The sequence below is a fragment of the Oenanthe melanoleuca genome, chromosome 8 (assembly GCF_029582105.1).
Source record: "Oenanthe melanoleuca isolate GR-GAL-2019-014 chromosome 8, OMel1.0, whole genome shotgun sequence".
NCBI classification, from domain to species: domain Eukaryota; kingdom Metazoa; phylum Chordata; class Aves; order Passeriformes; family Muscicapidae; genus Oenanthe; species Oenanthe melanoleuca.
The window spans coordinates 28,746,587-28,767,329 of NC_079342.1; the positions used below are offsets into that span (position 1 = coordinate 28,746,587).

General features: G+C 41.8%; 1 protein-coding gene and 1 non-coding gene across 9 annotated transcripts in view; both read left to right on the forward strand.

Moving 5' to 3' along the window:
• COP1 (COP1 E3 ubiquitin ligase) overlaps positions 1-20,743 on the forward strand; it is a 131,050-nt gene that overhangs the window by 96,764 nt on the left and 13,543 nt on the right. For all 8 annotated transcript variants that reach the window (XM_056497511.1, XM_056497512.1, XM_056497509.1 and 5 more), the window contains 2 exons: positions 1,380-1,504; positions 2,575-2,735. In XM_056497511.1, coding sequence (XP_056353486.1) covers positions 1,380-1,504; positions 2,575-2,735 — 286 coding nt within the window. The remainder of the gene's footprint in view (positions 1-1,379; positions 1,505-2,574; positions 2,736-20,743) is intronic.
• On the forward strand, positions 16,174-16,319 carry LOC130256530 (small Cajal body-specific RNA 3). Its single transcript, XR_008841145.1, has one exon. It is a non-coding gene; the product is annotated as a small Cajal body-specific RNA 3 (non-coding RNA).

Here is a 20,743-nt window from a genome sequence, read left to right on the forward strand (position 1 = left end):
CATACCTTCTGATCTGACCTCATACTAACTAATAACCCTGACCAACAAATCTTGCTACAGCTCCCTTATCACTCCTTTGTAAATCCAGCTGTCATTGAGGACTGAGATAAGCTTTTTTGCAGGATAGCACAAGGTGCATCTCTCCTCTTCTGTCCTATATTTTTAGGTAAATGAAGCATTGGTGCAGGGCTAATGTCTTACGTCATTGGTAATATTGGATGGATGCTGTGTGATTTGAGTTTTTTTTCTTTCAGCTCTAAATATTCAGGGAGCAGCAAGGTTGGTGAGCTGACCTGTGTGGGGGAGCATGGTCTGCTTCTCTTCCCTCCCACCCAGGAGGCTGACAGGTCCTGCTCCCAATCTCCTTCAAATTTAGGGATCAGAACAGCACTATCCCTTTCTTTAAAATGGCTTCATGGGGCTTCAGTTCCACTGTATCACCATTTGTTCCCCTATCGTGTATCTCAGTTGAGTGCCAGAATACCAGAGTCGTGTCATCTGTGATTGCTAGGAAATAATGTTTGTGAAGTGAGAGATTATGTTCATGTCTCTTCAGCTTTGGGGGAAGAAATTAATCCTATATCTCCTGGAAATGTGGGATCTTCCTATTTGAGGTCTGCCAGGCAGAGGAGATTAGTAACCCCCAAAAGTAAAATGTTTTCTCACAGTAAACAGAAAAACATTTTGAAGGCAGGTACATTTGCATTTGGGGGAACCATGGAAAACAACGATTGTGATTTAATGCCAGCATATTTTGAATAGTAATATTTAGCTTTCCCACATAAGGGGAAAAAAGTAGAAGCTTGAGTTCTGTATCTATGCAGTTTTGATTACACATGCGAAAAAGATTTAATTTTAACAGCAACTCTGAGCCCCCATAGATTTTTCTGTGCTGCTTCTTGGTATTGGTCAGGAGGAGGAGAACGTGTTTCAGGGCACCTGGAGAGTGAGGAGACTGCTTTCTACCCAAGCCCTGGAAAGACATGAACGGGAGTTGCAGCTGGCATGGAAAAGGGAACTGATTTTATCCATGCTGTAAAGATTTAAAATACAAATAACTTTGTCTTGGATCTGTGGTGATCTGGAGGAGGCAGTGACAGCCCAAAGGCCATACAGTTCAGTGGAGGGCTCTGCAATTGGCAGAAAAAAGGAAGACTAATATGTCAGGGAAGTTTTCATTCAAACTTGTGTTTTGACAGGCTTTTAAAATAAGGTGATATCTTTCAGAGCTCAAGCTGAGCTGCATATGATTGAAAGTGGGATAAATCTGTTGTGCACTAGGGCTTCATTTACATTGTCGTTGGAGTGTTGAGGAGCAAGGTGGCCAGGGAGGACTTCCTGCCATATGGCAGCAGGGTAAATTTAAGTATTGTTTTCAGATCTACAGACAGTCAGCTGAAGCTGTGGAACGTAGGCAAGCCTCACTGCTTGCGCTCCTTCAAGGGTCACATCAATGAGAAGAACTTCGTAGGGCTTGCGTCCAACGGAGACTACATTGCCTGTGGTGAGTAGAGCAGCCATCCTGACATGCTAACAGGATTCCTCAGAGCTGGGGCCTCACCAGTTGCAAAGCACACCAACACCTGTACTGTTCAGCTGCATGGGCTTTTTAATAAAAAATTTTTCTGAACTTCCACACTCCTTCCCTTCCCAGGGGATGGCATTGGCAGCCCTGACCTAAAAGGGGGTCTATAGATGGTTTTCTTCCATCGCACATGAGTTGATTGTGCATGATGATTCAGGCTTGCTGTCATCAAAATCAACTGCTAATGTCATTGCTGTTGATATAATTTATATCTTTCAAGATTAACAATTGGCACAATCCTCATGCATCGCCAGTAGCCTGGGCCACATGAGGATCCAGTACTTGTCACTTAGTATGGCATTCTGCGTGGTGAAGTAAATAGTGCCCACATTGCAAACGGCTCCTTAGAAGACTGAATCATTAGTTACCCCTGTGGCTGTTCTGTCCTTTCACTGCTTAAGACAGACTGTCAAAGTTCTGTAAATCCACAGCTGGGAAGGCAGTGACAGGCTGATAGCTATAGGATGATCAGGATGGCTGTGCCAGCACTGAAGGATGGACCCTTAGCTTGTGTGTTCTCTGATCGCTGTGCAGCTTGCAAGGCAGAAATTGGGATGGACTTCTAAATAAAGTCTAGTCTCTCTTGCTTTAAGCCTCCACAGACCAGACTTGATTATGGCAGGCAATACTTTTAGAGTGCTACCTGCCTTTGAGCTGTGGCTCTTAGCAGGCTGGATGTAGTGGCAATATGCTAGTGCAAATGCTCTGCTCAAGATGCTTTGCCCTGAGGAAGTTGTGGATGGTTCTTGGAATCCTGTACATTTTACGAGTGTGCTGCACACTGCAGTTGTCTTGTAATAAACCATGTCCTATTATTGTGATGGAAGTTTGCTGTGGAGCACTTCCAGCTACCAGGGCACCGTGAGCATGATGATAACTACAAGGAAATGTCTGGGCTTGTCTTAAGCAATGAAAGAGCTACAAACCCTTAATTCTGTTTGTCTTACCATAACTTAATAACTTGTATACTTGTATTTTTTTATTTCTAGGAAGTGAAAATAATTCCCTTTACTTATACTATAAGGGCCTCTCAAAGACACTGCTGACATTCAAGTTTGATACAGTCAAAAGTGTCCTGGACAAGGACCGGAAAGAGGATGACACAAATGAGTTTGTGAGCGCGGTGTGCTGGAGGGCACTTCCAGATGGGGTAAGTTTTCTGCTTGGGTGCAGAATGAATGGCTCCTGCTTTCTCACAAAATAGCCTTGCTGAGGGTTTGACTGTGTTTGGTATTTTCCTGTTCATGGGAAAATTAAGGGTACTTGCACGTCATTGTGAGAACCCTGATGACTTGCAGGGTAACTGAAATGCTGGGTGAGAAGAGACTGCTGTGATCTTAACTCTTCCACCTGAGTATTTGAATTCCTCTGTATGGTATCTGAAATCCTGAAAGAAGCATTGTATTTCTGGTACCTAAATGGTAGTTGTGGGTGCATTAGTGAGGTTTTTGTTGCTTTAATGGCAGTGACTGCAGATATACATTGTGAAGCCTTGTCTCAATGCTCCTGTGTCTATCTGGGTTTGCTCACTGGAACACAGCCCTCTGTTTAGATGAGTAGATATGTAAAGGAGGGGAGTGCGGGCTCCAGTCACGTCAGTGACTGTTCCAGTGGCATTGAATTCACATCCCTAGTGTGCATACTAATGTGGCAGGCAGACCTGATGCAGCTTTTATGAGTGTGGCCTTTCAGAATGGGGCTGCTCTGGAGAGCAAAATGCTGCTTTTGAATTGTGGGTGCTCTTGAAAGGCTTGCATTAAAAATATGGAGCACGTAACTCTTGTATGTACAAGTTTGCAGATCAGATACATGAAGGGGCCTGTTGGGAGGGGGCAAAAAGGAGTTAATCTTAAATGTAGTCTTTCAAGTAGGTGAGGTGAAATATTGCATCATTGCTGTTCTGAGGTGTTGTATTCAGAAAGGCAGTGTCTACCGATCTGCTTTCTGCATGTGTAGGCATTACCCCAATAATCATGATTAAGTTGTCACTGACATAAACTCACTTCAGATGGATGCTTCTGAGTCAAAACCAAAATAAACCCACAACTGGATCTGCCCTTTGTGTTTAAAAATAAGAAGGGGGCTGCAGTGGTTTGAACAGGGGGCATGAGAGTCAGTTATGTAGGATCGCCCGTGTCTTTCTGGCTGGGGTTTTAGGAGAGCTTGGTATACATGTCTCAGGTGAAGATTGGCTATTGTAAGTTTGATAATTTGTCTTTCTGCTGGATAAAAACATGCTGTGGGAACCTGTGTGTCCAGAAATGCCCTTCCTTGAGCTGCCTTCACTTCAATGTTTGTATTGTCTTGCCCACTGCTTTTCTGAGTCTCTCTTCTACAGGCAGCGACTCACCCCTGGGGTTATATCTGTTCTTGTCCCAGTCCTTAGCAGTCTTTTCTCTGATAAATGTGCTCTGATAGACCTTCTGTTTAAGTAGCTGAGCCATTTCTAAGCAGTCACCAAGGGTTGTCAAGCAATTCTTCATAATCAGGATGAAAAATACTATATAAAAATGTAATAGTTAAATCAGGCCCGTCAAGATCACACCAAATAATGTTCAGGCTTCACTCCATTAAGCAGCCTTCAGAATCCATTGCTGTTCTGGTCTTTTTTTTTTTCTTTTTAGCGTTTGTCTGCTTTTCCCTGGGCTGCTTCTAAATGAGCCTGTTTCTCCTGTGGCAGCCCCAGTACCTGGCTCCAGCTTTTAAAGAGAGCAGCAAAAAGCTGCCTGCGGGTTGTTTTTACCTCTGTCTGTGGTACATGCCAAGCAAGCCGCCTTGCTTGCTTCTGCCAAGAGGCCTCAATGTTTCCTTGCACCATATCTTTCCACTGATCCAGCTGCACATTCCTCTTCTCTTCTACTGGTGCAGCGACTCTCTTTGACCTAATTGAGACTTTGCTCATCTTCTTAGGAAATTTAATTACTGCACAGCCAAAGTTCAGTTACATCCACGAAGTCTTTTTCAAATGACAAAATTCTTCTATTCTTGACTTTGATAATGTTTCTTCAATTTGCAATGACTTTTTTTTTTTTTTTTTTTAAATGAGCTTCATATATACAGGCTTCCCTAAAAGCTGACATTTATTTTTCTGATCCTGGGCTGAACCAGAGAAGGCCTGTACATCAAAGTGCTGTCAGCATCTGCAGAATTCGGGGAACTCACAGCGTATTTCCAGCTTAATTACAATTTTGATCCTGGTTAAGTCACTCTGCCTTTGTTTCCTAAATTATAAGAATTACCACATGTACCTCTCACCACTGGCTCTGATCTTACCTGCTCTGCTGCACAACTGTGTGTGTGGAAGCAGCTCGAAGCCAGTAGCTATGCGAAGCCCAGCGTGGGCTGGGAAGGCTGCCCCAGATCCACAGGCAGCACAGTAAGCAAGTTTTATACTGCTATGGGCACATTGTTTCTTGCTGGTCTGGTTCAAAGCTCATCTCCATACAATGGTCACGGGTCAACAGTTTGTTCCTGAGGGGTGGGAGATGCCAGCACAGCCTTTCCCCAGGGCTCCCCAGTGGAGCAGACTCTTGGTTTCCATACAGTGTTGCTGTCAAGGATTGTTCTTTAATTAACCTTTTGAGATGAGATGAGTAAGTTTTAGATCTGTCAGTTATCTTGGGAAGCACGAGTACATGTACTCCTTCACTTCACGCACTTAAGTGCAAAATCTCAGATCCTAATTAAAACTTAACTGAAACTTTCAGATTAAATGTCATTGATTCTTTCTTAAATCTATTTTTTACATAATTCAAGCTTTTACTTCCTCCTGAGCCTAAGTCAAGCTGTGCTAGCAGCCTTGCCAGTGCCCATCTTTTTGGTTTTTTCCCTTCTGCATTGCTTTTTCTTTACTTACAAAGGTGCAGAGACCTGTTTTCTTTTTTTCACCTTCCCAACTCAAAGGTCCAGCAGCACCTTTTGACCTATATCAAAGCCATAAAGAAGAAATTATTCTAAGTGCTTATTAGCATTTTGCATGAGGTTTACTCACTTTTCAATTTATGAAAGTGTTTAGAAGTAAGCACTAGCTTGTAGGTTACTTGTTCTGTTAGACTCTTTGGAAAAAGACAGGCAAACAAAAAGCCTCCCAGCAGACTATGAAGCAAACTTCTGATTCTTGCAGTACAGTGTTTTGAACAAAGGCAAATAGGCTGTTGGATGTTTTTTAAATAGCACCTAATTATCGTTCTTGGGGAAAACCATTTCTCCTTTCTTGTTTTATGCTAAAAGTTGATCAATATTTGAAATAAGGGAAAGCTTTAGGGTACCCTTGGCCTAAGTGATTTGATAAGCATGCATTAGACATGGAGATGCTTTCAGAACATTTCCTAGACTAAATCCTTTAATTTCCCAAGTCAAGGATTTTATAATATACCCATGCCATCCATTTTAACCAGCTTGCTTTGAATCAAGAACCAGGTCGTGAGATTGAAAACAACAGTCTTCTATTTTAGTAGCATCTGAACAGGGGATGCTCTTGCATAGGGAAAGGGAATTATAGTAGTGGTAGTAGCTCTGGGCATTTAAGTGAGTAGAGATGTCATCTATCTTAGAAGGGTCCCTGCAATTATGTCTGGGTATGTGGGTCATGGCTGGAGGAGATTGGTTTGTACTTTGCTTTCCCTTACAGGATGTCATCTGCCTTCCCAAAGGGAGCACGTATTGTTTGGACCTGCTCTGCCCTCTTGCAGAGTTTATGTGCCTTAAATATGCTGTGTTAAATGATCGCACCTAAAGTAGCCCTTTTCCCAGGCATGGTTAGTGTTTCTCAGAAAGAAGCTGTTGAAAGAGAAACCAAGGCTGAACCAGCTCCCAAGACAGCAAAAAGGTATTAGAGCTGAACACAGAAGCAATTTGATTATGTAGATTAAGCATGGCTCAATCTATCATAATCACTGTAAAGAAGCCATTTAATTTGTACCTGTTTGCACAAATATTCATTACTGCTGATAAGCAGGTTACCAGAGAAGCATTTCACAAGCAGAAATGTCAAGACTTTTATACCAGTGAGGAGATGCAGATAAGAACAAGAGAAAGCCATGCAAATTAGCTTAGGTAAAGCATTATGCGCATTTCGTTCTTTTGGAGGAGTAAAGAAAGAAAATCCATTAAAAAGCATGGTGCAGTCTTTAAACAGAGAGTGGGTGGGTCGTGGGGTGTACTGGATGGGTGCAAGAGGTTTCCTGGGAGAAAGGCTGCCAGTGGTAGAGGAAAGCATCTCCTCCATCTCAGTAGAAATCCATGTATGGGTTTTCTCACGTCATCACTCCTCAAAAGTAATTTAAATTTATGGGGATCTCAAAAAAGTCATCTAGCTATGGGGTAAGAGAAGGCAGCTCTGGAACTCCAGGCTTCATGTTGGCTTTGGGCATTGCCCTGTGATGAAAGTATATTCCTAATAAGCCCTGCATGTCTGAACTTCTCTTCATTAATCTAAGAGGATGAAATATTTCCTTCAAATAGGTTTTTGGTGCACCTTTTCATAAAACAGGCTTTTCTTCTGTTTATCTCTCCTTTCTTCTGAACATTCAGCTTTGTTTCTTAACGATGTCTGGCCTAGATTCTTTAAACAGAAACCTGTAATTGTAGCATTGTAAGTTAGTCACTTAATAGGGCTGCAGTCTTGTTCACTGATGAAAAGTAGCCATCCTCTGTTTCCTAGTAGTCTTATAAATGGTACACAGTGTACACAGGAGCTAGTCAGGGCCTCTTATAATTTACAATCAACAAATTGGCTCCCTTCACAGGAATTAATTTAGCCAATACAAATTATTTCAGGAAGTGATTCATTGCCACTTTAAACTGCTAATTAATTCGGGTGACTTATGAACATTAAAAATGAAACCTCCTTTGTCATTCCCAAGTAACTGAATGCTAATTCAGTGTCATTCTTAAGTGATTTGTATCAGCTGTAACTATACCTCTTGTAGCTTGATGTACAAATTCCAATGGGATTTTGAGGGAAAACAAGTAGCACTTGATTTTTCATTGTCTTTCTTTGCTGCTGAAATTTTAAAATCTCAAAATTCTCGCCAATTTTGAGATCCAGCTTCAACTCAGTAGTGTTTTATTTTCACAGCATCCTCAGCTTACCTCTTCAGGTGTCAGGAAATACCTGGGTAGAAACCAAAAGCTTAGGAGATAAATGCCTACCTGGAGCGATCAGACCCCAGTTGTCCCTTGCCTGCCTCTGATGCCACTTGTGCCACAGGTCACAGCATGAGTAGCTCCAGTTGTGGTATTTTCAGGAAGGGCATCTGCTGTTTTCTGACTCCTTTCTTTCCTAGACCAGGACTGGCCTGTAGCATTTGTGTGCAGCATCTCCCAAGCTAGTGTCCTTGCAGGTTATCCTCCAGTGCAGTCCCACACCACTGCTTCATGCTGGAAACACAGAGGTCTTCATTCTTGTTCTTGAAATGCACAGCAGTTTATGGAAGGCTGGGAAGGATGAGCTTCTTAAAAAAGCAAGACATGACTTTCATCAGGTTCATTCTACTGGTTTTTTTCTCCCTCACCTGAAAATCTTCAAAGGTCTCTCTCCCTCCTTGGAAAGCTGTCTAATCCCTATGGCCTGCATGCTGCAAGGCTCACAGCTGTCTGTGTGATGGGCTTCCCACTCCTCTTGACATGCCCTCTGCTCTCTGGCCATTGCCAATGCTTTAAACACAGAGTTTTCTTTGACTTTTATTTTGCTCTTTCCTTAGACAATAAATGTATTTGATTTCTCTTCCATTCTACCTTTCTCATGTCTACTGCTCCCTTACTCATTTGAAAATCTAAAATTTTCTTTAAAAACAAATAGAACCCAGAACATCAGAAGATGCATCATCCATGCTTGAATTCCCCACGCCCCCCCCTCCCGATTTTAGCATATTAGTTATGTGTACCAACACACACTGTATGTATTGGTTTATGTGCTGCTTGAAAGTTACTTTCTTATGCAGAATAATTTCTACTTGCAGATAAAAGATATCACGAGGTATGTATGGTCATTTGTGCTGAACATTCTCATATCTTTTCATATCCATATCTCTTCAAATGCTCTGTTTTGGACTCTATTTTTTCTTTGGCTAAGGAGAATTAATTAAAAAATACTCGAGTCACTGACAATATTTTATTCCCTGTCAAAAATCTTGGAGTCCGAGTGTGGAGAAATTTGACGGGGGGAAAAAAATACTATATTACTAACGGTTTGTGCATTAGATTGACATCTCAGTCTGTTGACACTCCAATCCATGTGAAAGACCATCTTGATACAGTGATTATGCAGATGACCAGCTTCATGAGGAAATGTTTGATTTTTAGTGTTCTGTAGAAGAAAAATACTGGTAAATAGTCTTTCCTTACTGCCTTCTCCCTGGTTGCAGGATACCCTCTGAGCTTCTTCCCATCGAGGAGATGACTGCACCACTGCCACAGTGTAGCATCAGCAGGGGTGAAGGGAGCCAGGAGATTTCCCTGATAACCCAGCCTCTGTCCACTGTGCTCCTTCTGCATAGTGTGTTTTGGGACAAAAAAGTATATTGCACCATTTATGTTGCTGTTTCAGGGTCAAGATGGTGCGCCGGCAGGTGGCTGGTATGTCAATAGCTGTGCTAACTCTTCCTTTTCTAGATGCAGGGCAGCTGCCCATGTCACTGCTGAGGACACTGGAGCTGAGCGGTACTTCTGTTCATTTCTCAAGTTCAGGTCCCCTGCGGTACTGCAGCACTCTGATATCATTGTAGCTTCTATTTTAAGAACAGATTCTTCAAGAAATGTAGGTGGCTCAGGTTTTTCTTCTCTGATGGTTTTAACTTTACATTTGCAAACTCAGTTTCTCTCCTTCTGCAAGGTGAGGTTTGTTTTTTCTTACATAATCACAGAAAATTGCCACACAGTCAATGTTGAAGTTAAGGTAGTTGAAAGTCCATGTTTCCTGAATGAAGACAGCATTTACTCTTTCAGACTCCTACAGATGGTGTTTGCTCACCAGTGCATCTCTTCTAATGCCAAGAGGAGTAGAGAGCTACTGTAGATAGAGCTGAGGTCCTTCTTATTGGAGTCATCTTTCCCACACGGAGTGACAGTGGCCAAAATAACTGAGTGCTGTTGACATTCCTATTCCAGTAGCTGATCCCAATGGTGCAACTGCAGAGATAATAGATTGCAGATCATTGCTGGTGCAAGCAGAGGTGTGAGCACACTTTTGCTGTTTCCTAAGCTTTAGAAAATGGCAGCATCCCAATGAAATTGCAAATCAGATTGCTGTGTTACACACAGTGAGCTGGGGATGCAAAGAAGTCTCTCTGTAGCTGTTGTTGAACTTGTAAGTGGATGTTTTTCTCTTATGGGCACTCAGCTGCTTTAGTAACTAGCAATTCTTTATTCAAGTATCAGTTTTATAGCAGATGAACTGTAGTCAGGAATTCACATGGAACCTAGACTTCATTCCCAACTCCATTCTCAGCTTGCTACTGAACCATAATGTTGCAAGGTGCAGCAGTATATATCATGTGGCACTTATATAAGCTGTGTCCTAAACAACTTCAAAGAGGATTTTTTGTGTTACTTATACTGGGGTGGAGAGAAAAAAAGACTAGGTTCATATTCAGGGAGCACTTGCTTTTGGATTTAAATGATTGGACAACTGTATTCCCTTTCCACCCAATCTCAGCAGTGCTGCTGTTGGGCCCCCTGGTCTGGACTCTGGTATGTACCCTATGGGGCTCTAAAGCCACTGATGAAGTAATTGATTAGGCTGTTTTAAGGTTTTGGGTGTTCTGAAATGATGCCTGGAAAGCTATTTATCATGAAGTGTGTGCTTCTCTCTTGCCATGCTTTGTCTTAACATTACACCTTTATCTTGGGGCATTTCAGTTGCTCTGGGAATTAGAGGTGGCAGGTGTTCTGTCTCTGCCCTCCTACAGCTCCTAGCCTTTGGGGAGGAATGTTCCTTCCTATTATTTTTGAAGGGACTTATAGCCACAGAATCATGGAGTAGTATGGTTGGAAGGCACATTTAGAGACATCTAGTCCAAGCCCCTGCAGTAAACACAAGCACGTTCTATTAGAGCAGGTTGCTCAGTCTCATCCAGCTGGGCCTTGAACACTTCCAGGGGCTTCCACCTCATCTGGCAATCTGTGCCAGTGCCTCACCACCCTCATTGTAAAAAAACTTCATTACATCTGTCCTAAATTGACCCTCTTTCAGTTTAAAACCATTTGCCCTTGTCCTGTTGCAACAAACCCTATTAAAAAGTATCCCCATCTTTCTTATAGGTTCCTTTTGAATAATGGAAGGCTGCAGTAAAGTTTTCCTGGAGCCTTCTCTTTCAGACTGAACCCTGCCTGTCTTCACAGGAGAAGTGTTCCACCCCTCTAATCAGCTTAGTGGCCTCATCTGGACCCACTGTATATAATGTATATTATATATAGTGTCCTGGAGCAGAGCCCCCTGAAAGCAGTAGGTCACAGCAGGATCCTGGCAAGTTCTATAGGTACTGAGCCAATATTCCCTGATCTCAAGCTCCAACTCTGATGGTTTCCTCTGAGTCAGAGCATCTCCTGCATGAGCAGCCTTTGCTTTACTTGCCACTGCTAGGCTCATGCTGACTTTTTTCTGTGTGAAGTGCCATCTGCTGAAGTCCGTGGTTGGTACAAAGTGCCAGTGAAATGAGATTTGAATGCCGGGAGCCGATACCAGTCGGGCAGTATTCAGTGTGCTACAAAGCAGATGAAGAGGGTCATTTTAAGAAAGGAACTGCAGGGCTAGAGCTGTGTGTCCCAACACTTACTGCTAAAGGAGGCCTTTGGTTTCAGAGCAGCAAGACCAAAGCAAGAATGAGGTAGGTTTTGAAATGCCGTTGGGCTAACCATTGCGTTTGAAGCCAGCTTCCATTCATCTGCAGAATTGCCCCACAAGGGTGGTGGTCTGCTGTCACTGCTGTTTGAACTTGATTTATAACCTCATTCCCTCTAACAAGTGACACTGCTTCACTTAAAGTCACTTGTGTTCTTCTTTTTTCTTTTCCCCATTCTTCAGTGCTGATATTGATGGCAAGTCCTGCCAGGCCCATGAGCTGTATCAACCTTTTGCTCTTGCACTCCTAATTAAGCAATTTGAATGACAGGGTTTAATGTTTTACACAGTCTAAATTAAGTGGAAAAAATATGAACTGATTTTTTTCCTTTCCTGCACAAGATTTTGATCAGATAATTTAACCTCTGGGTGAAATGGAAGTAGGAGCATTTATGCATAGGTGGTTTTCTCTGCAAAAGCTTTACTTCATGTACATCTGTGCATTAATAGAGTTAACGCTTGACTTTGGTATCCATTCTGAAGTTTTGTGTGTGCCCTCTGCCCTTCTGTTGTCAGTAACAAAACCCCAAAGCCTTTTGAAATCCACTAACTTGTGACCAGCTTAATGCCAATTGTGTTGCATGTTAATAAAGTGACAATAAAGGCTTGCAGAAACAACTGCTCAGATGATTTTCTAACAGCAACACAGATTTGTATCCTTTTGACCTGTTTAAATTTCTTTTGGTGGTGTTCTGCTCTAATTCTAGCTAATACTAGAGGAGGCTAGGTATGTGCATGGAGTGAAAACGGTCTTTCCTTTGAAGGCAATCTGGTGTCTGAATTGACACTACCTGATATATAATGAGGAGACATAATCATTTTATATAGGTTACACACAGAATTATAATAATCAGTCTTTTCTAAGGAAGAGAAAGCAAGTATGACAGGAAAGTTATGTTTAGTAATGTAATGAGTGCCTTTTTTGATAGAAGTGGCACTGTTAAATTTGGGGTTGTGCAGCTGATGGGCGTTTCACCCTCACACAAGGTGTTTTGAATTCTGCGAGGGAAGTGCTGCTTTAGATAATTATGTCTCTTATTGTATTGTATGTCATAATCACTTCCAAAATGCTTCTCTAGTTGCTGAAGCTGGAGAGAAGTGAACTGTTTGGTGCAGTACTGAATATTTTAGTTTTACTTTAATATGTCTGAAGGGAATATTGAGTTAAGCTGAGAGGTATAGTTGGGACAGCCTGAGGAGATGCATATGAGGCAGAGCATTGCTTCCTGAGTATTTAAAATAATGAGAGGTACTGGAGGGCAGACAAGGAATACTACAGATACTGGAAAGAAGGTTTGTTTCACACCCATTAAATAAATAAATAAACAAACATTCCTTTTACCTGTAATCTGCAGATAGCACATAAATTAACTGCAGTAAGAGCAGGAGGTCTTCATGACCTGTCCTGGCAGCTAAGTATCCTCTTGTTAATCAGGCATACATGATTCTTAGTTTCTAGGTTGATCAATTGATACCTCGCTTCCTTTTTTTTCTTGCAAGAAAGACCTTCTGCAAAGCAGATTGCTCTGGCCAATAACTAACTAACAGGAAGCTGCTCTAGTCTGGGGAGTGTGTGCTTGGGAGGTAACTTGACTTGTTTACAGTGACATATCCTTCATTAAAATAGGTTAATAGTTCTTCTCTGTATGTCTTGCTTCACAACTTGCACATTAGCTCCAGTATTTGTAAAGATAAATTTGGGCCAGCAGGAGTAGCAAAAAAAGAGAGAAAATTACTTGAAAGTGAAATACAAATGTCCTTATTTCATACAAAAGGATTCAGCTTGCTGTTGGCCTTCTGTTTTTCCCAGGTTTATACTTTGCTTGACAGTGCAACAGAAGAAATTTAAATTGTTGGGAAATACATGGGGGGAAAAAAAGTGATTGTTGAGAAATTGGAAGTAGAACAGGATTTAACAACTTTTCTTATGGTGTTATAGCAGGCAGAAGGCAGCACTGGGAGCTTGGGAATTTTCTTTGTTTCAAAACTTAAGAATATATATATTTAGCTTTCCAAAAGTAAGCAAAGGCTCAGAAGTTTGTTTAAGAAAAATACTGCTTTGGAGACTCCTTTCAGACAAATGTTTGCTAGATGTACTGCTACAGGGTGAAGGGATACAATTTGGTCGCAGCTCTCCCGCCATATCCGTGAATGTGAACTCAGATCCTTTCCATGCCTCCTGGCCACTCTCTGCAGCCACCCCTCTTCTTCCTGCCATATGTCTTGGTTTTCCCTCAGCAGCAGAGATGTCTGAGCATAAGTGGGGACAAGTCTCCTCTTAAACCCAGCACTAAATATTTGGATTTTGCTATTCATTGTGAACCTATGAATTACCCATTCTGGAGTGAGATGGGGAGCTAAGAAAACTTATATTCATAGAGGTTTTTAAAGCTTCTGCTGTTTTCCTTTGCAAACAGATTTGAGGTAGGTTTATGCTGTATTTTCAGTCAGACTGAAAATGTATTGATTTCAGATAACGCATGAATGTGGAATTTGAGCCCAGCTCATCGCATGTCTCAAAGTTAATGAACTAATGAATGTGACACCAAATGCCCGTGTCTCTGTCTCTTCTTATGCCCACACTTACTGTGTATGTGCTGTGTGTGTGGCTTTATTTATTTTAGAGGCTATTTCATTATACAATTTTGTATCTCTTCCTTGGATGGTGTAAGTATGGCAGGACATGATCATGAACTCTTTGTGGGAGCTTTTCTACTGATGTTTGTAGCACTACATGTAAGTTTGCTTTGACAAGAAATTAGTTGCGTAGTACTGGTAGAGGACAGTAATTTTTATTTTCTTATATTCTTTGTATTTTGTCCTGTATTTCTCACCATCTCTGCTCTGGAACATTTTAAGCATCATCAGTCTCAGAGAAAAGCAGCTCTGTGTGCTTCAGCTCTTGGTGTCCATTGAGAAAGGAGTCAACAGCAGCATCTATTCAGAAAGAATATCTAAAACTAAGGGAGCTTGAAGCAGATTACAAAAAAAGCCAAAATCAAGTGCCAGAAGTGGTTTTTTCCCTCACCCTTTGTCAGCAAATGTGGGGTTTATATTCTAATGTTTGTGTAGCTGAAGGGTATTAGAAAATCAGAAGTACTGTAGTGCAACACAAGGGCTTTTGTTCACTCCTGTAATCCCAGTAGGTAATTCTTTTCTTGAGTCTTTCGCAACTTTTTTTTCCTATTATTGTCACTGGTAGCTTAATGGATTTCTTGATAGTTGAGCTCTTCTTTTTGATGCACTATTGTTAGTCTTAGTATGCATTCAGAGTGACAGGGAGCATTAAAAATAGTCATTTCCATTTGAGATATCTAGAGATAATTTTTATAGTCACTGTGTGAAAATATCTTGAACAGTACCAGAAATATCTATTGTAAGAGAGATGATTTTACTTGTGAATTGGGTTTAAAGATAAAATCTGCCTACTTCCCGAGTCATGGATTTTGTATTCATTGCTCTTTTAAATTTAATCGGGAGCAAGACTTAATCCAGAACAAAGATGATTGAATTGCTCTTAAATAGTGATGTAGAACATCACTGAGATCTCACTTCAGTCTCACAGTGCTGAGAACTCACAAGCGTGAGAGAGTTGCTTGTGAGTACATTATACAAAGAGAGATGCTTTTTGCTCATTTACTGGCTCATTAGAAAGTGAAATGTTTTCTGGCTTTTGGAATAAAATTGTTAGGAGGTGTAGTACAGAATGGGTTAAATCTGTGTATTGCATTAGCTAGAAATTACTTTTTGCAGAAAGAAGGCTCACTTGACTTGCAAAAGCCTCGCCTCTGACAGCTTTAAGTTCTGCCATTAACTGAGCTGCTCCTGGGTTTGTGCAGTAGCCAGGAGGGATGATGAAGTACATTAATTTAGCTTTGATTCCTCTTTGAGAACCCAGATAAGAGCAAGCTTCTGCACTGGGCTGTGTGTCCAGCAGAGCCCCAGCATGATCCACTGTTCCCCTTTGCTAGTAGCCCCAACAAAAACATGCTTTCAACAATTACTGTCTTTTTTTAACCTCTTGTATTCTGCCATTGAGTATGTAGACCTATAAAGTCATCCTAAATCTCCAGTTACAGCCTGGAGCAGAGTTATGATATCAACTGGACTTTGCCCTTTGAGGGCAAGGAGAGAGCATGGGGGGAAGCAGCTAATTAAAGGATTTCCAGGCTGTGACATGGAAACTTCACAGCCCCTGTGTTCATTTCAGGGCTCTTACCTGAGCACAGACTTTTACCAGTAGAGTTTGAGAACTAGCATTGTTTATTTCAGATGCATATACCTCATTTAAAATAATTTTTAAGAAAAGGGGGATGGGGTCAGGGAGTGATGAAGCAACATCTTGCTGTAGGGACTCTGGCAGGCAACACACTATTGGCAAGCTGTTCCCTGGAGTTTAAAAATGTATTTAAGGCAAAGAAATGTAGGGACTTATTATTGGCATTGCAGCTCCAGCCTGCTGTTGGCTGGCAGTCACTGAGCGAGTAAGAAAGGCACTGTTGGTGCCACATTTAAGGCTTTCAGGCATGTGAGTGTGCCCCATGCAGCACCTCTTTCTTCTTGTTAGAATGATTTTGACCTTCTGAATTAAACTTTTCCACTTAATTATATTTTCCTATTATATGAATCCTCTCTTTTTTGTCTTATTTGCATACCTTACATCATGTTTCATTTAGGATTTGATATGGTCAGGAGTCCAGGATAAAAGAGAGTGTATAAAAGGCTGCTAATCATTAAATTTTCTAGGACTGGAAGCTGCTGGACCAATTGGGGCCAGTCATGGGCAAAATTAATATTTTTTTTGTCCTGTGTTGCAGTCTTCCTAGAGCAAAGTGGAGGTCTCTGTCTGCTTTAGGACAGACAACTAAACCAGATCGTTCCCCTCCTTACACGTGTGTTATCCTGCAATGTGATGAGAGAGTTCCTGCAGCATCCTCGGCTGCAATGTCCCACCATGTGGGGACAGCTCTTGGGCAGGATTTTGTTGGCAGCATCCACAGCTAAGTATAATTGCTAAGTGTTAATCCAGCACAGTAGCTTAGAGCAAGACTGTAATCATAGTTATTTGGTTTTGTATTAAAATGCTCTTTTTTTAAAGTTCCTGTTAGGTTTAGCAAACTGGCTGTAGAGGAGGTTGCATTCTGGTTGGAGGGATGTGTGTGAGTGGAACAGGCTGCACATCCTGAGGTTTACCTCCCCTCTTTATTCTTGCTGCTTCAAGAAACAGTCATTTGCTTTATAGTCAGGTTTGCATCTTGGATTGAAAATGACTGTGCAAAACCTATCAGAACTGTGCATGCCACAGAGTCACGTAAAAAGGAAAAATTGTAAAAGGCACTCTCTGGGATGCCAGGGACTATCACCTGTGTTTTTCTGGTGTCCCCAGGTAGGACCTAGTAAATCTTTGTCTGCCCAAAGAGCCCAGAAAAAAAGAAAATAAAGGATGAAATTGTGCTGTCTGAGGTTTGGGAATAATTACTAAGTGCTGGCCCACTGCCTGACAGCTGTCATGGGTTTGCAGAAGTGAGACAGATCTGGGAGAAGCAGCTGCAGTTGTATAGCTGGGAAGTTGGGCTTTTAATTGCTGATTAAAGTTACCATTTGCATTTGGGGTTTTCCTTTTTAAAGGACGAAATTATATTCCACAACAAACTGCAAGTGTTGTATATTTATAGCACAACCAAACTGGCAACTTGCTCTTGCTGCTTTGCTGGTACATCTGTATTTTACCTACTGCCTACTTTTGCTTTCCCATCTGTATTTTTTATGACTCCTGTCCTGACAGCCCTTGTTCCCCTAGTCCTTGACTCCCCTCCTGTGCAGACATATGATCCTGTAGCATTTTCCTTTTTGTCTTTATAAACAACAGGCAAGCAGTCTGATAGCACAAGTCCAAAGTCAAGGGAACTTAGCAGATTCAACTTGACAGCTCGTCTCTGAATTATTTAAAAGCCATAAACGGAAGAAAGCCCATCTACAACTTCAGGTGGCTTCTCCTCTAGTATTGTGGAGAATGCCTGATAGGTGAATTTTCATCTATGGAATTTAGTAAAATAGCAAATACAATTAGAATTCATGGTTTGCCTCCTGGTTTTCCATAGGGGAGGGTAAGTTGCAGGGAGGTGAATGAGGGAAGAGAGGGAAAGTTGGAAGGTGGATGAAAGAATAGAGAATTTCTGTCTAGTATTAATTGTATGTTGAGTTTGGATATTTTTTCCCTTTCACAATCAATGAACTTAAGGCATACTGTTTTTGCTTCTGACTTCAATCTTGGTGCTTGGTGGGTTTCCTTGTTTGTTCTTTTTGCATCCTTTGTTTTCAGATCTAAGATGCTTTTCTATAGCTGAAAGACCCAGTGATTTCTGACTTCTTGGGTGCATTTTAGTTGCTGGTTTCACTCATGCTTCTGGATTCAGGAGTGTTTTAGATAGCTGAGATTAGGAAAGCAGGCAGAAGGCACAATTGATTATGCAAAGTTCATTATTATCTTTTGAATAGCTCATTCTGCAGAATGAAGTGGGGAAGGTGCCCATGCTTTGCATTTATTATACTAAAGTTATAAAGCTATACTCTCATCATTCTTAATGCCTAAGGCATAGCTGTCTCCTCGCTCCCTTGTCCCCTCAGATAAATACAATGGAGAAAGCATCAGGAGTAGGATATCAAAAGCAACTTCATGTGTATCATCTGTATTCTGCATGATTTTGTTTAATGAAGTTCTTCACTTTTTATGTACAGTCAGACCTTATTAAAATGTAATTTACTGTATTGTCTTTATCAATAGCAGCCATACCATTTTGTTATGAAAGCTGATAGTTTGCATTGTGGCTTTACTATGAAAACTGACCTGCAAAAATGGCTTTGATATATCTTCTTTAAGAGATTCCAGCATCTTTCACTGAACAAAGCAAAGATCCCTCTCTTCCAAACAGCTTTGCAGGCATGACCTGGCCACAGTTCAGGTCAGCTCCCTCTTCCATACAGTTATAATACATTTACAGAGCCCTCACTGGCTGTAAGCCAAGCCAGTCCTAAACCCCTTCTTGGCTGCAGGTGTGTATAGGAGATGGTTCTCCTGGCTGTGGGAGGATACTCTGTTCTGCTGCCCCATCCTTACCGGTGCTTACCCGTACTATGGGAACACAGATCAGGAAATGTTTTTAATACAAATTCTATGACTTGAATTCACACGGGGAGAAGATTTAAGTATAACTGGAATTTTGCCTGCTCAGGAGAAAACTTGTGCTTGTGACATGAAGTGCGTGTCATCAGAACCTGCCTGCAGGACTTAGGCGCTGGCCATTTTTCTTTGCCATTCTCAAGTTTACCAACATCCCTTCTTCATTTTCCTGCGTGTCCTGGCTTAGTGAAAACATGTGCCCACTGCACTGAGGGCATTTTTGGAACAATATCTTGAGGAGACAAAGTGTCCTATTTTCTAAGCCTAGGGAAGGCCATGTGCTTGGTACAGCTTGCCCAGCCTTGTCTGCATTGCGGGAGGTTTCAGGTATGTAGGGTGACTCTTGATGCTGTTATAACATCCACTTATATTAAAAGTGGATGATGAAGGAGAACAGCAGACTGGGAATTCTATCAAGATTAATGGAAACTTTTGTTTTATTTTAATTAAACTTTCGTTCCTCAAATCAAAGTTCCCAAATCAGCATATGTTATAAATAGCATTGGTATTGGTACAATTTCATGAATTCTCTGCATGCTGGTGTTAATGTTTGTGCCTTGCATTTTGTCTGCTAGAAACCATTTATCATTCCTTTTATCTCATCAAGTCCTGGTGATTGCACTTCTATGGCACATGTGTGTTGCATAGAAAATAAAAGGAAAAAATTTATAAATATATCTTTTTATATAAAAAATAGTGGTTTATGCAGCTACAAGCTGGGCCACCTTGCAGGTATCCTTCCCTTGTCTGTTCTTACCACTGAGCAGCCTGCAGCCCTTTGGGTGGAAGCAGCCTCCAGGGATGAGACATTTTTGCTTTATTGGTGTGTTTCTTGCTATTGCTTTAGCCCTACTTGCCCCATAGATGTGTAATTCCCCACGCTCCCTGCCTGCAGCCTCAGCTTTAACGTATGCTGTTGTTCCCTGCCTCAGATAGCACCCTTAGTGCTGGCACTTGGAACTGTGACTCCATTCCTGTTGCTTTTAAATTTACTGTTCTTGTCCTAAAGAGAAATGAAGGCTTTGATTTCCATGGCTGCCAGACTTCTGGCCCATCCAGTAGCACAGTTAGAAAGCTTGCAGATGAAGCAAAACCATCATCCTTCTTTTCCAGCTGGCATAAGGAAAACATTTAGAAGAGTTAATGTGTTTATTGAGCACTCAAGTCCCCCACAACATTATTATGAGACCCACTAATGCAATGGTCAGGATTTAAATGTATGTCCAGACCTTTTGAAGTTGGTTGGTTTAGGATACTGTTGTATCAGGATTTGGCTTCGATTTGATGGAGGGGTCCCACTTAAAAATGGTTGGGTGTGTTTAAGGGATGTTATTAAAGATAAAGCAGAGAAACAAAATGTCAGAATTTAGGCTGATCCTTTTTTGATTATCTGTGTCAGGTCAATCTTGAGAGTGGAGGTGGTTTTCATTAGAATGGGGCAAAGAAGCTACAGTCTGCAGGAGATGCGATTTACTAGGTGGGTTTGTGTGGCAAGGTTTTGGTAGTGAGGGCGGAGCAGCTTCTGTGAGAAGTTTCCCAAAATTTCCCCCCTGTCCAGTAGAGCCAGTGCCAGTCAGCTCCAAGATGGACCCACCACTGGCCAAAGCTGAGCCCATCATCAATGCTGGTAGCACCTCTGGGAATAATGTATTTAAGAAGAGGTGGGAGGGAGTACTGCACAGTTGCATTAGGGAGAGAGGAGTGAGAATATGTGGGAAAGAATTCTGCTGGAGACCCAAAGCTCAGTGAGGAAGGAGAGGAAGAAGGTGCTCCAGGTGCAAGAAAATTGCCTGCAGTCCATGAGGCAGCTGTTCCCCTGCAGTCATGGCAGTCCACAGAGAGCAGAGATTCACCTGCAGCCCATGGAGAACTCCATGCTGGTGGGTGCCCAAAAGAAGGATGTGACTCTGTGGGAAGCCCGCACTGGAGTAGGCTCCCAGCAGGGCCTGTGGACATGTGGAGAGAGGTGCCCACACTCTAGAGCAGGTTTTCTGGCATGTCTTGTGACTACACAGGGACTGACACTGGAGCAGTTAGTGAAGAACTGCAGCCTGTGGGAAGAACTCACATTGAAGCAGTTTGTGAACTGTCTCTGGTGGGAGAGACCCCATGCTGGAGCAGGGGAGGAGCTTGAGGA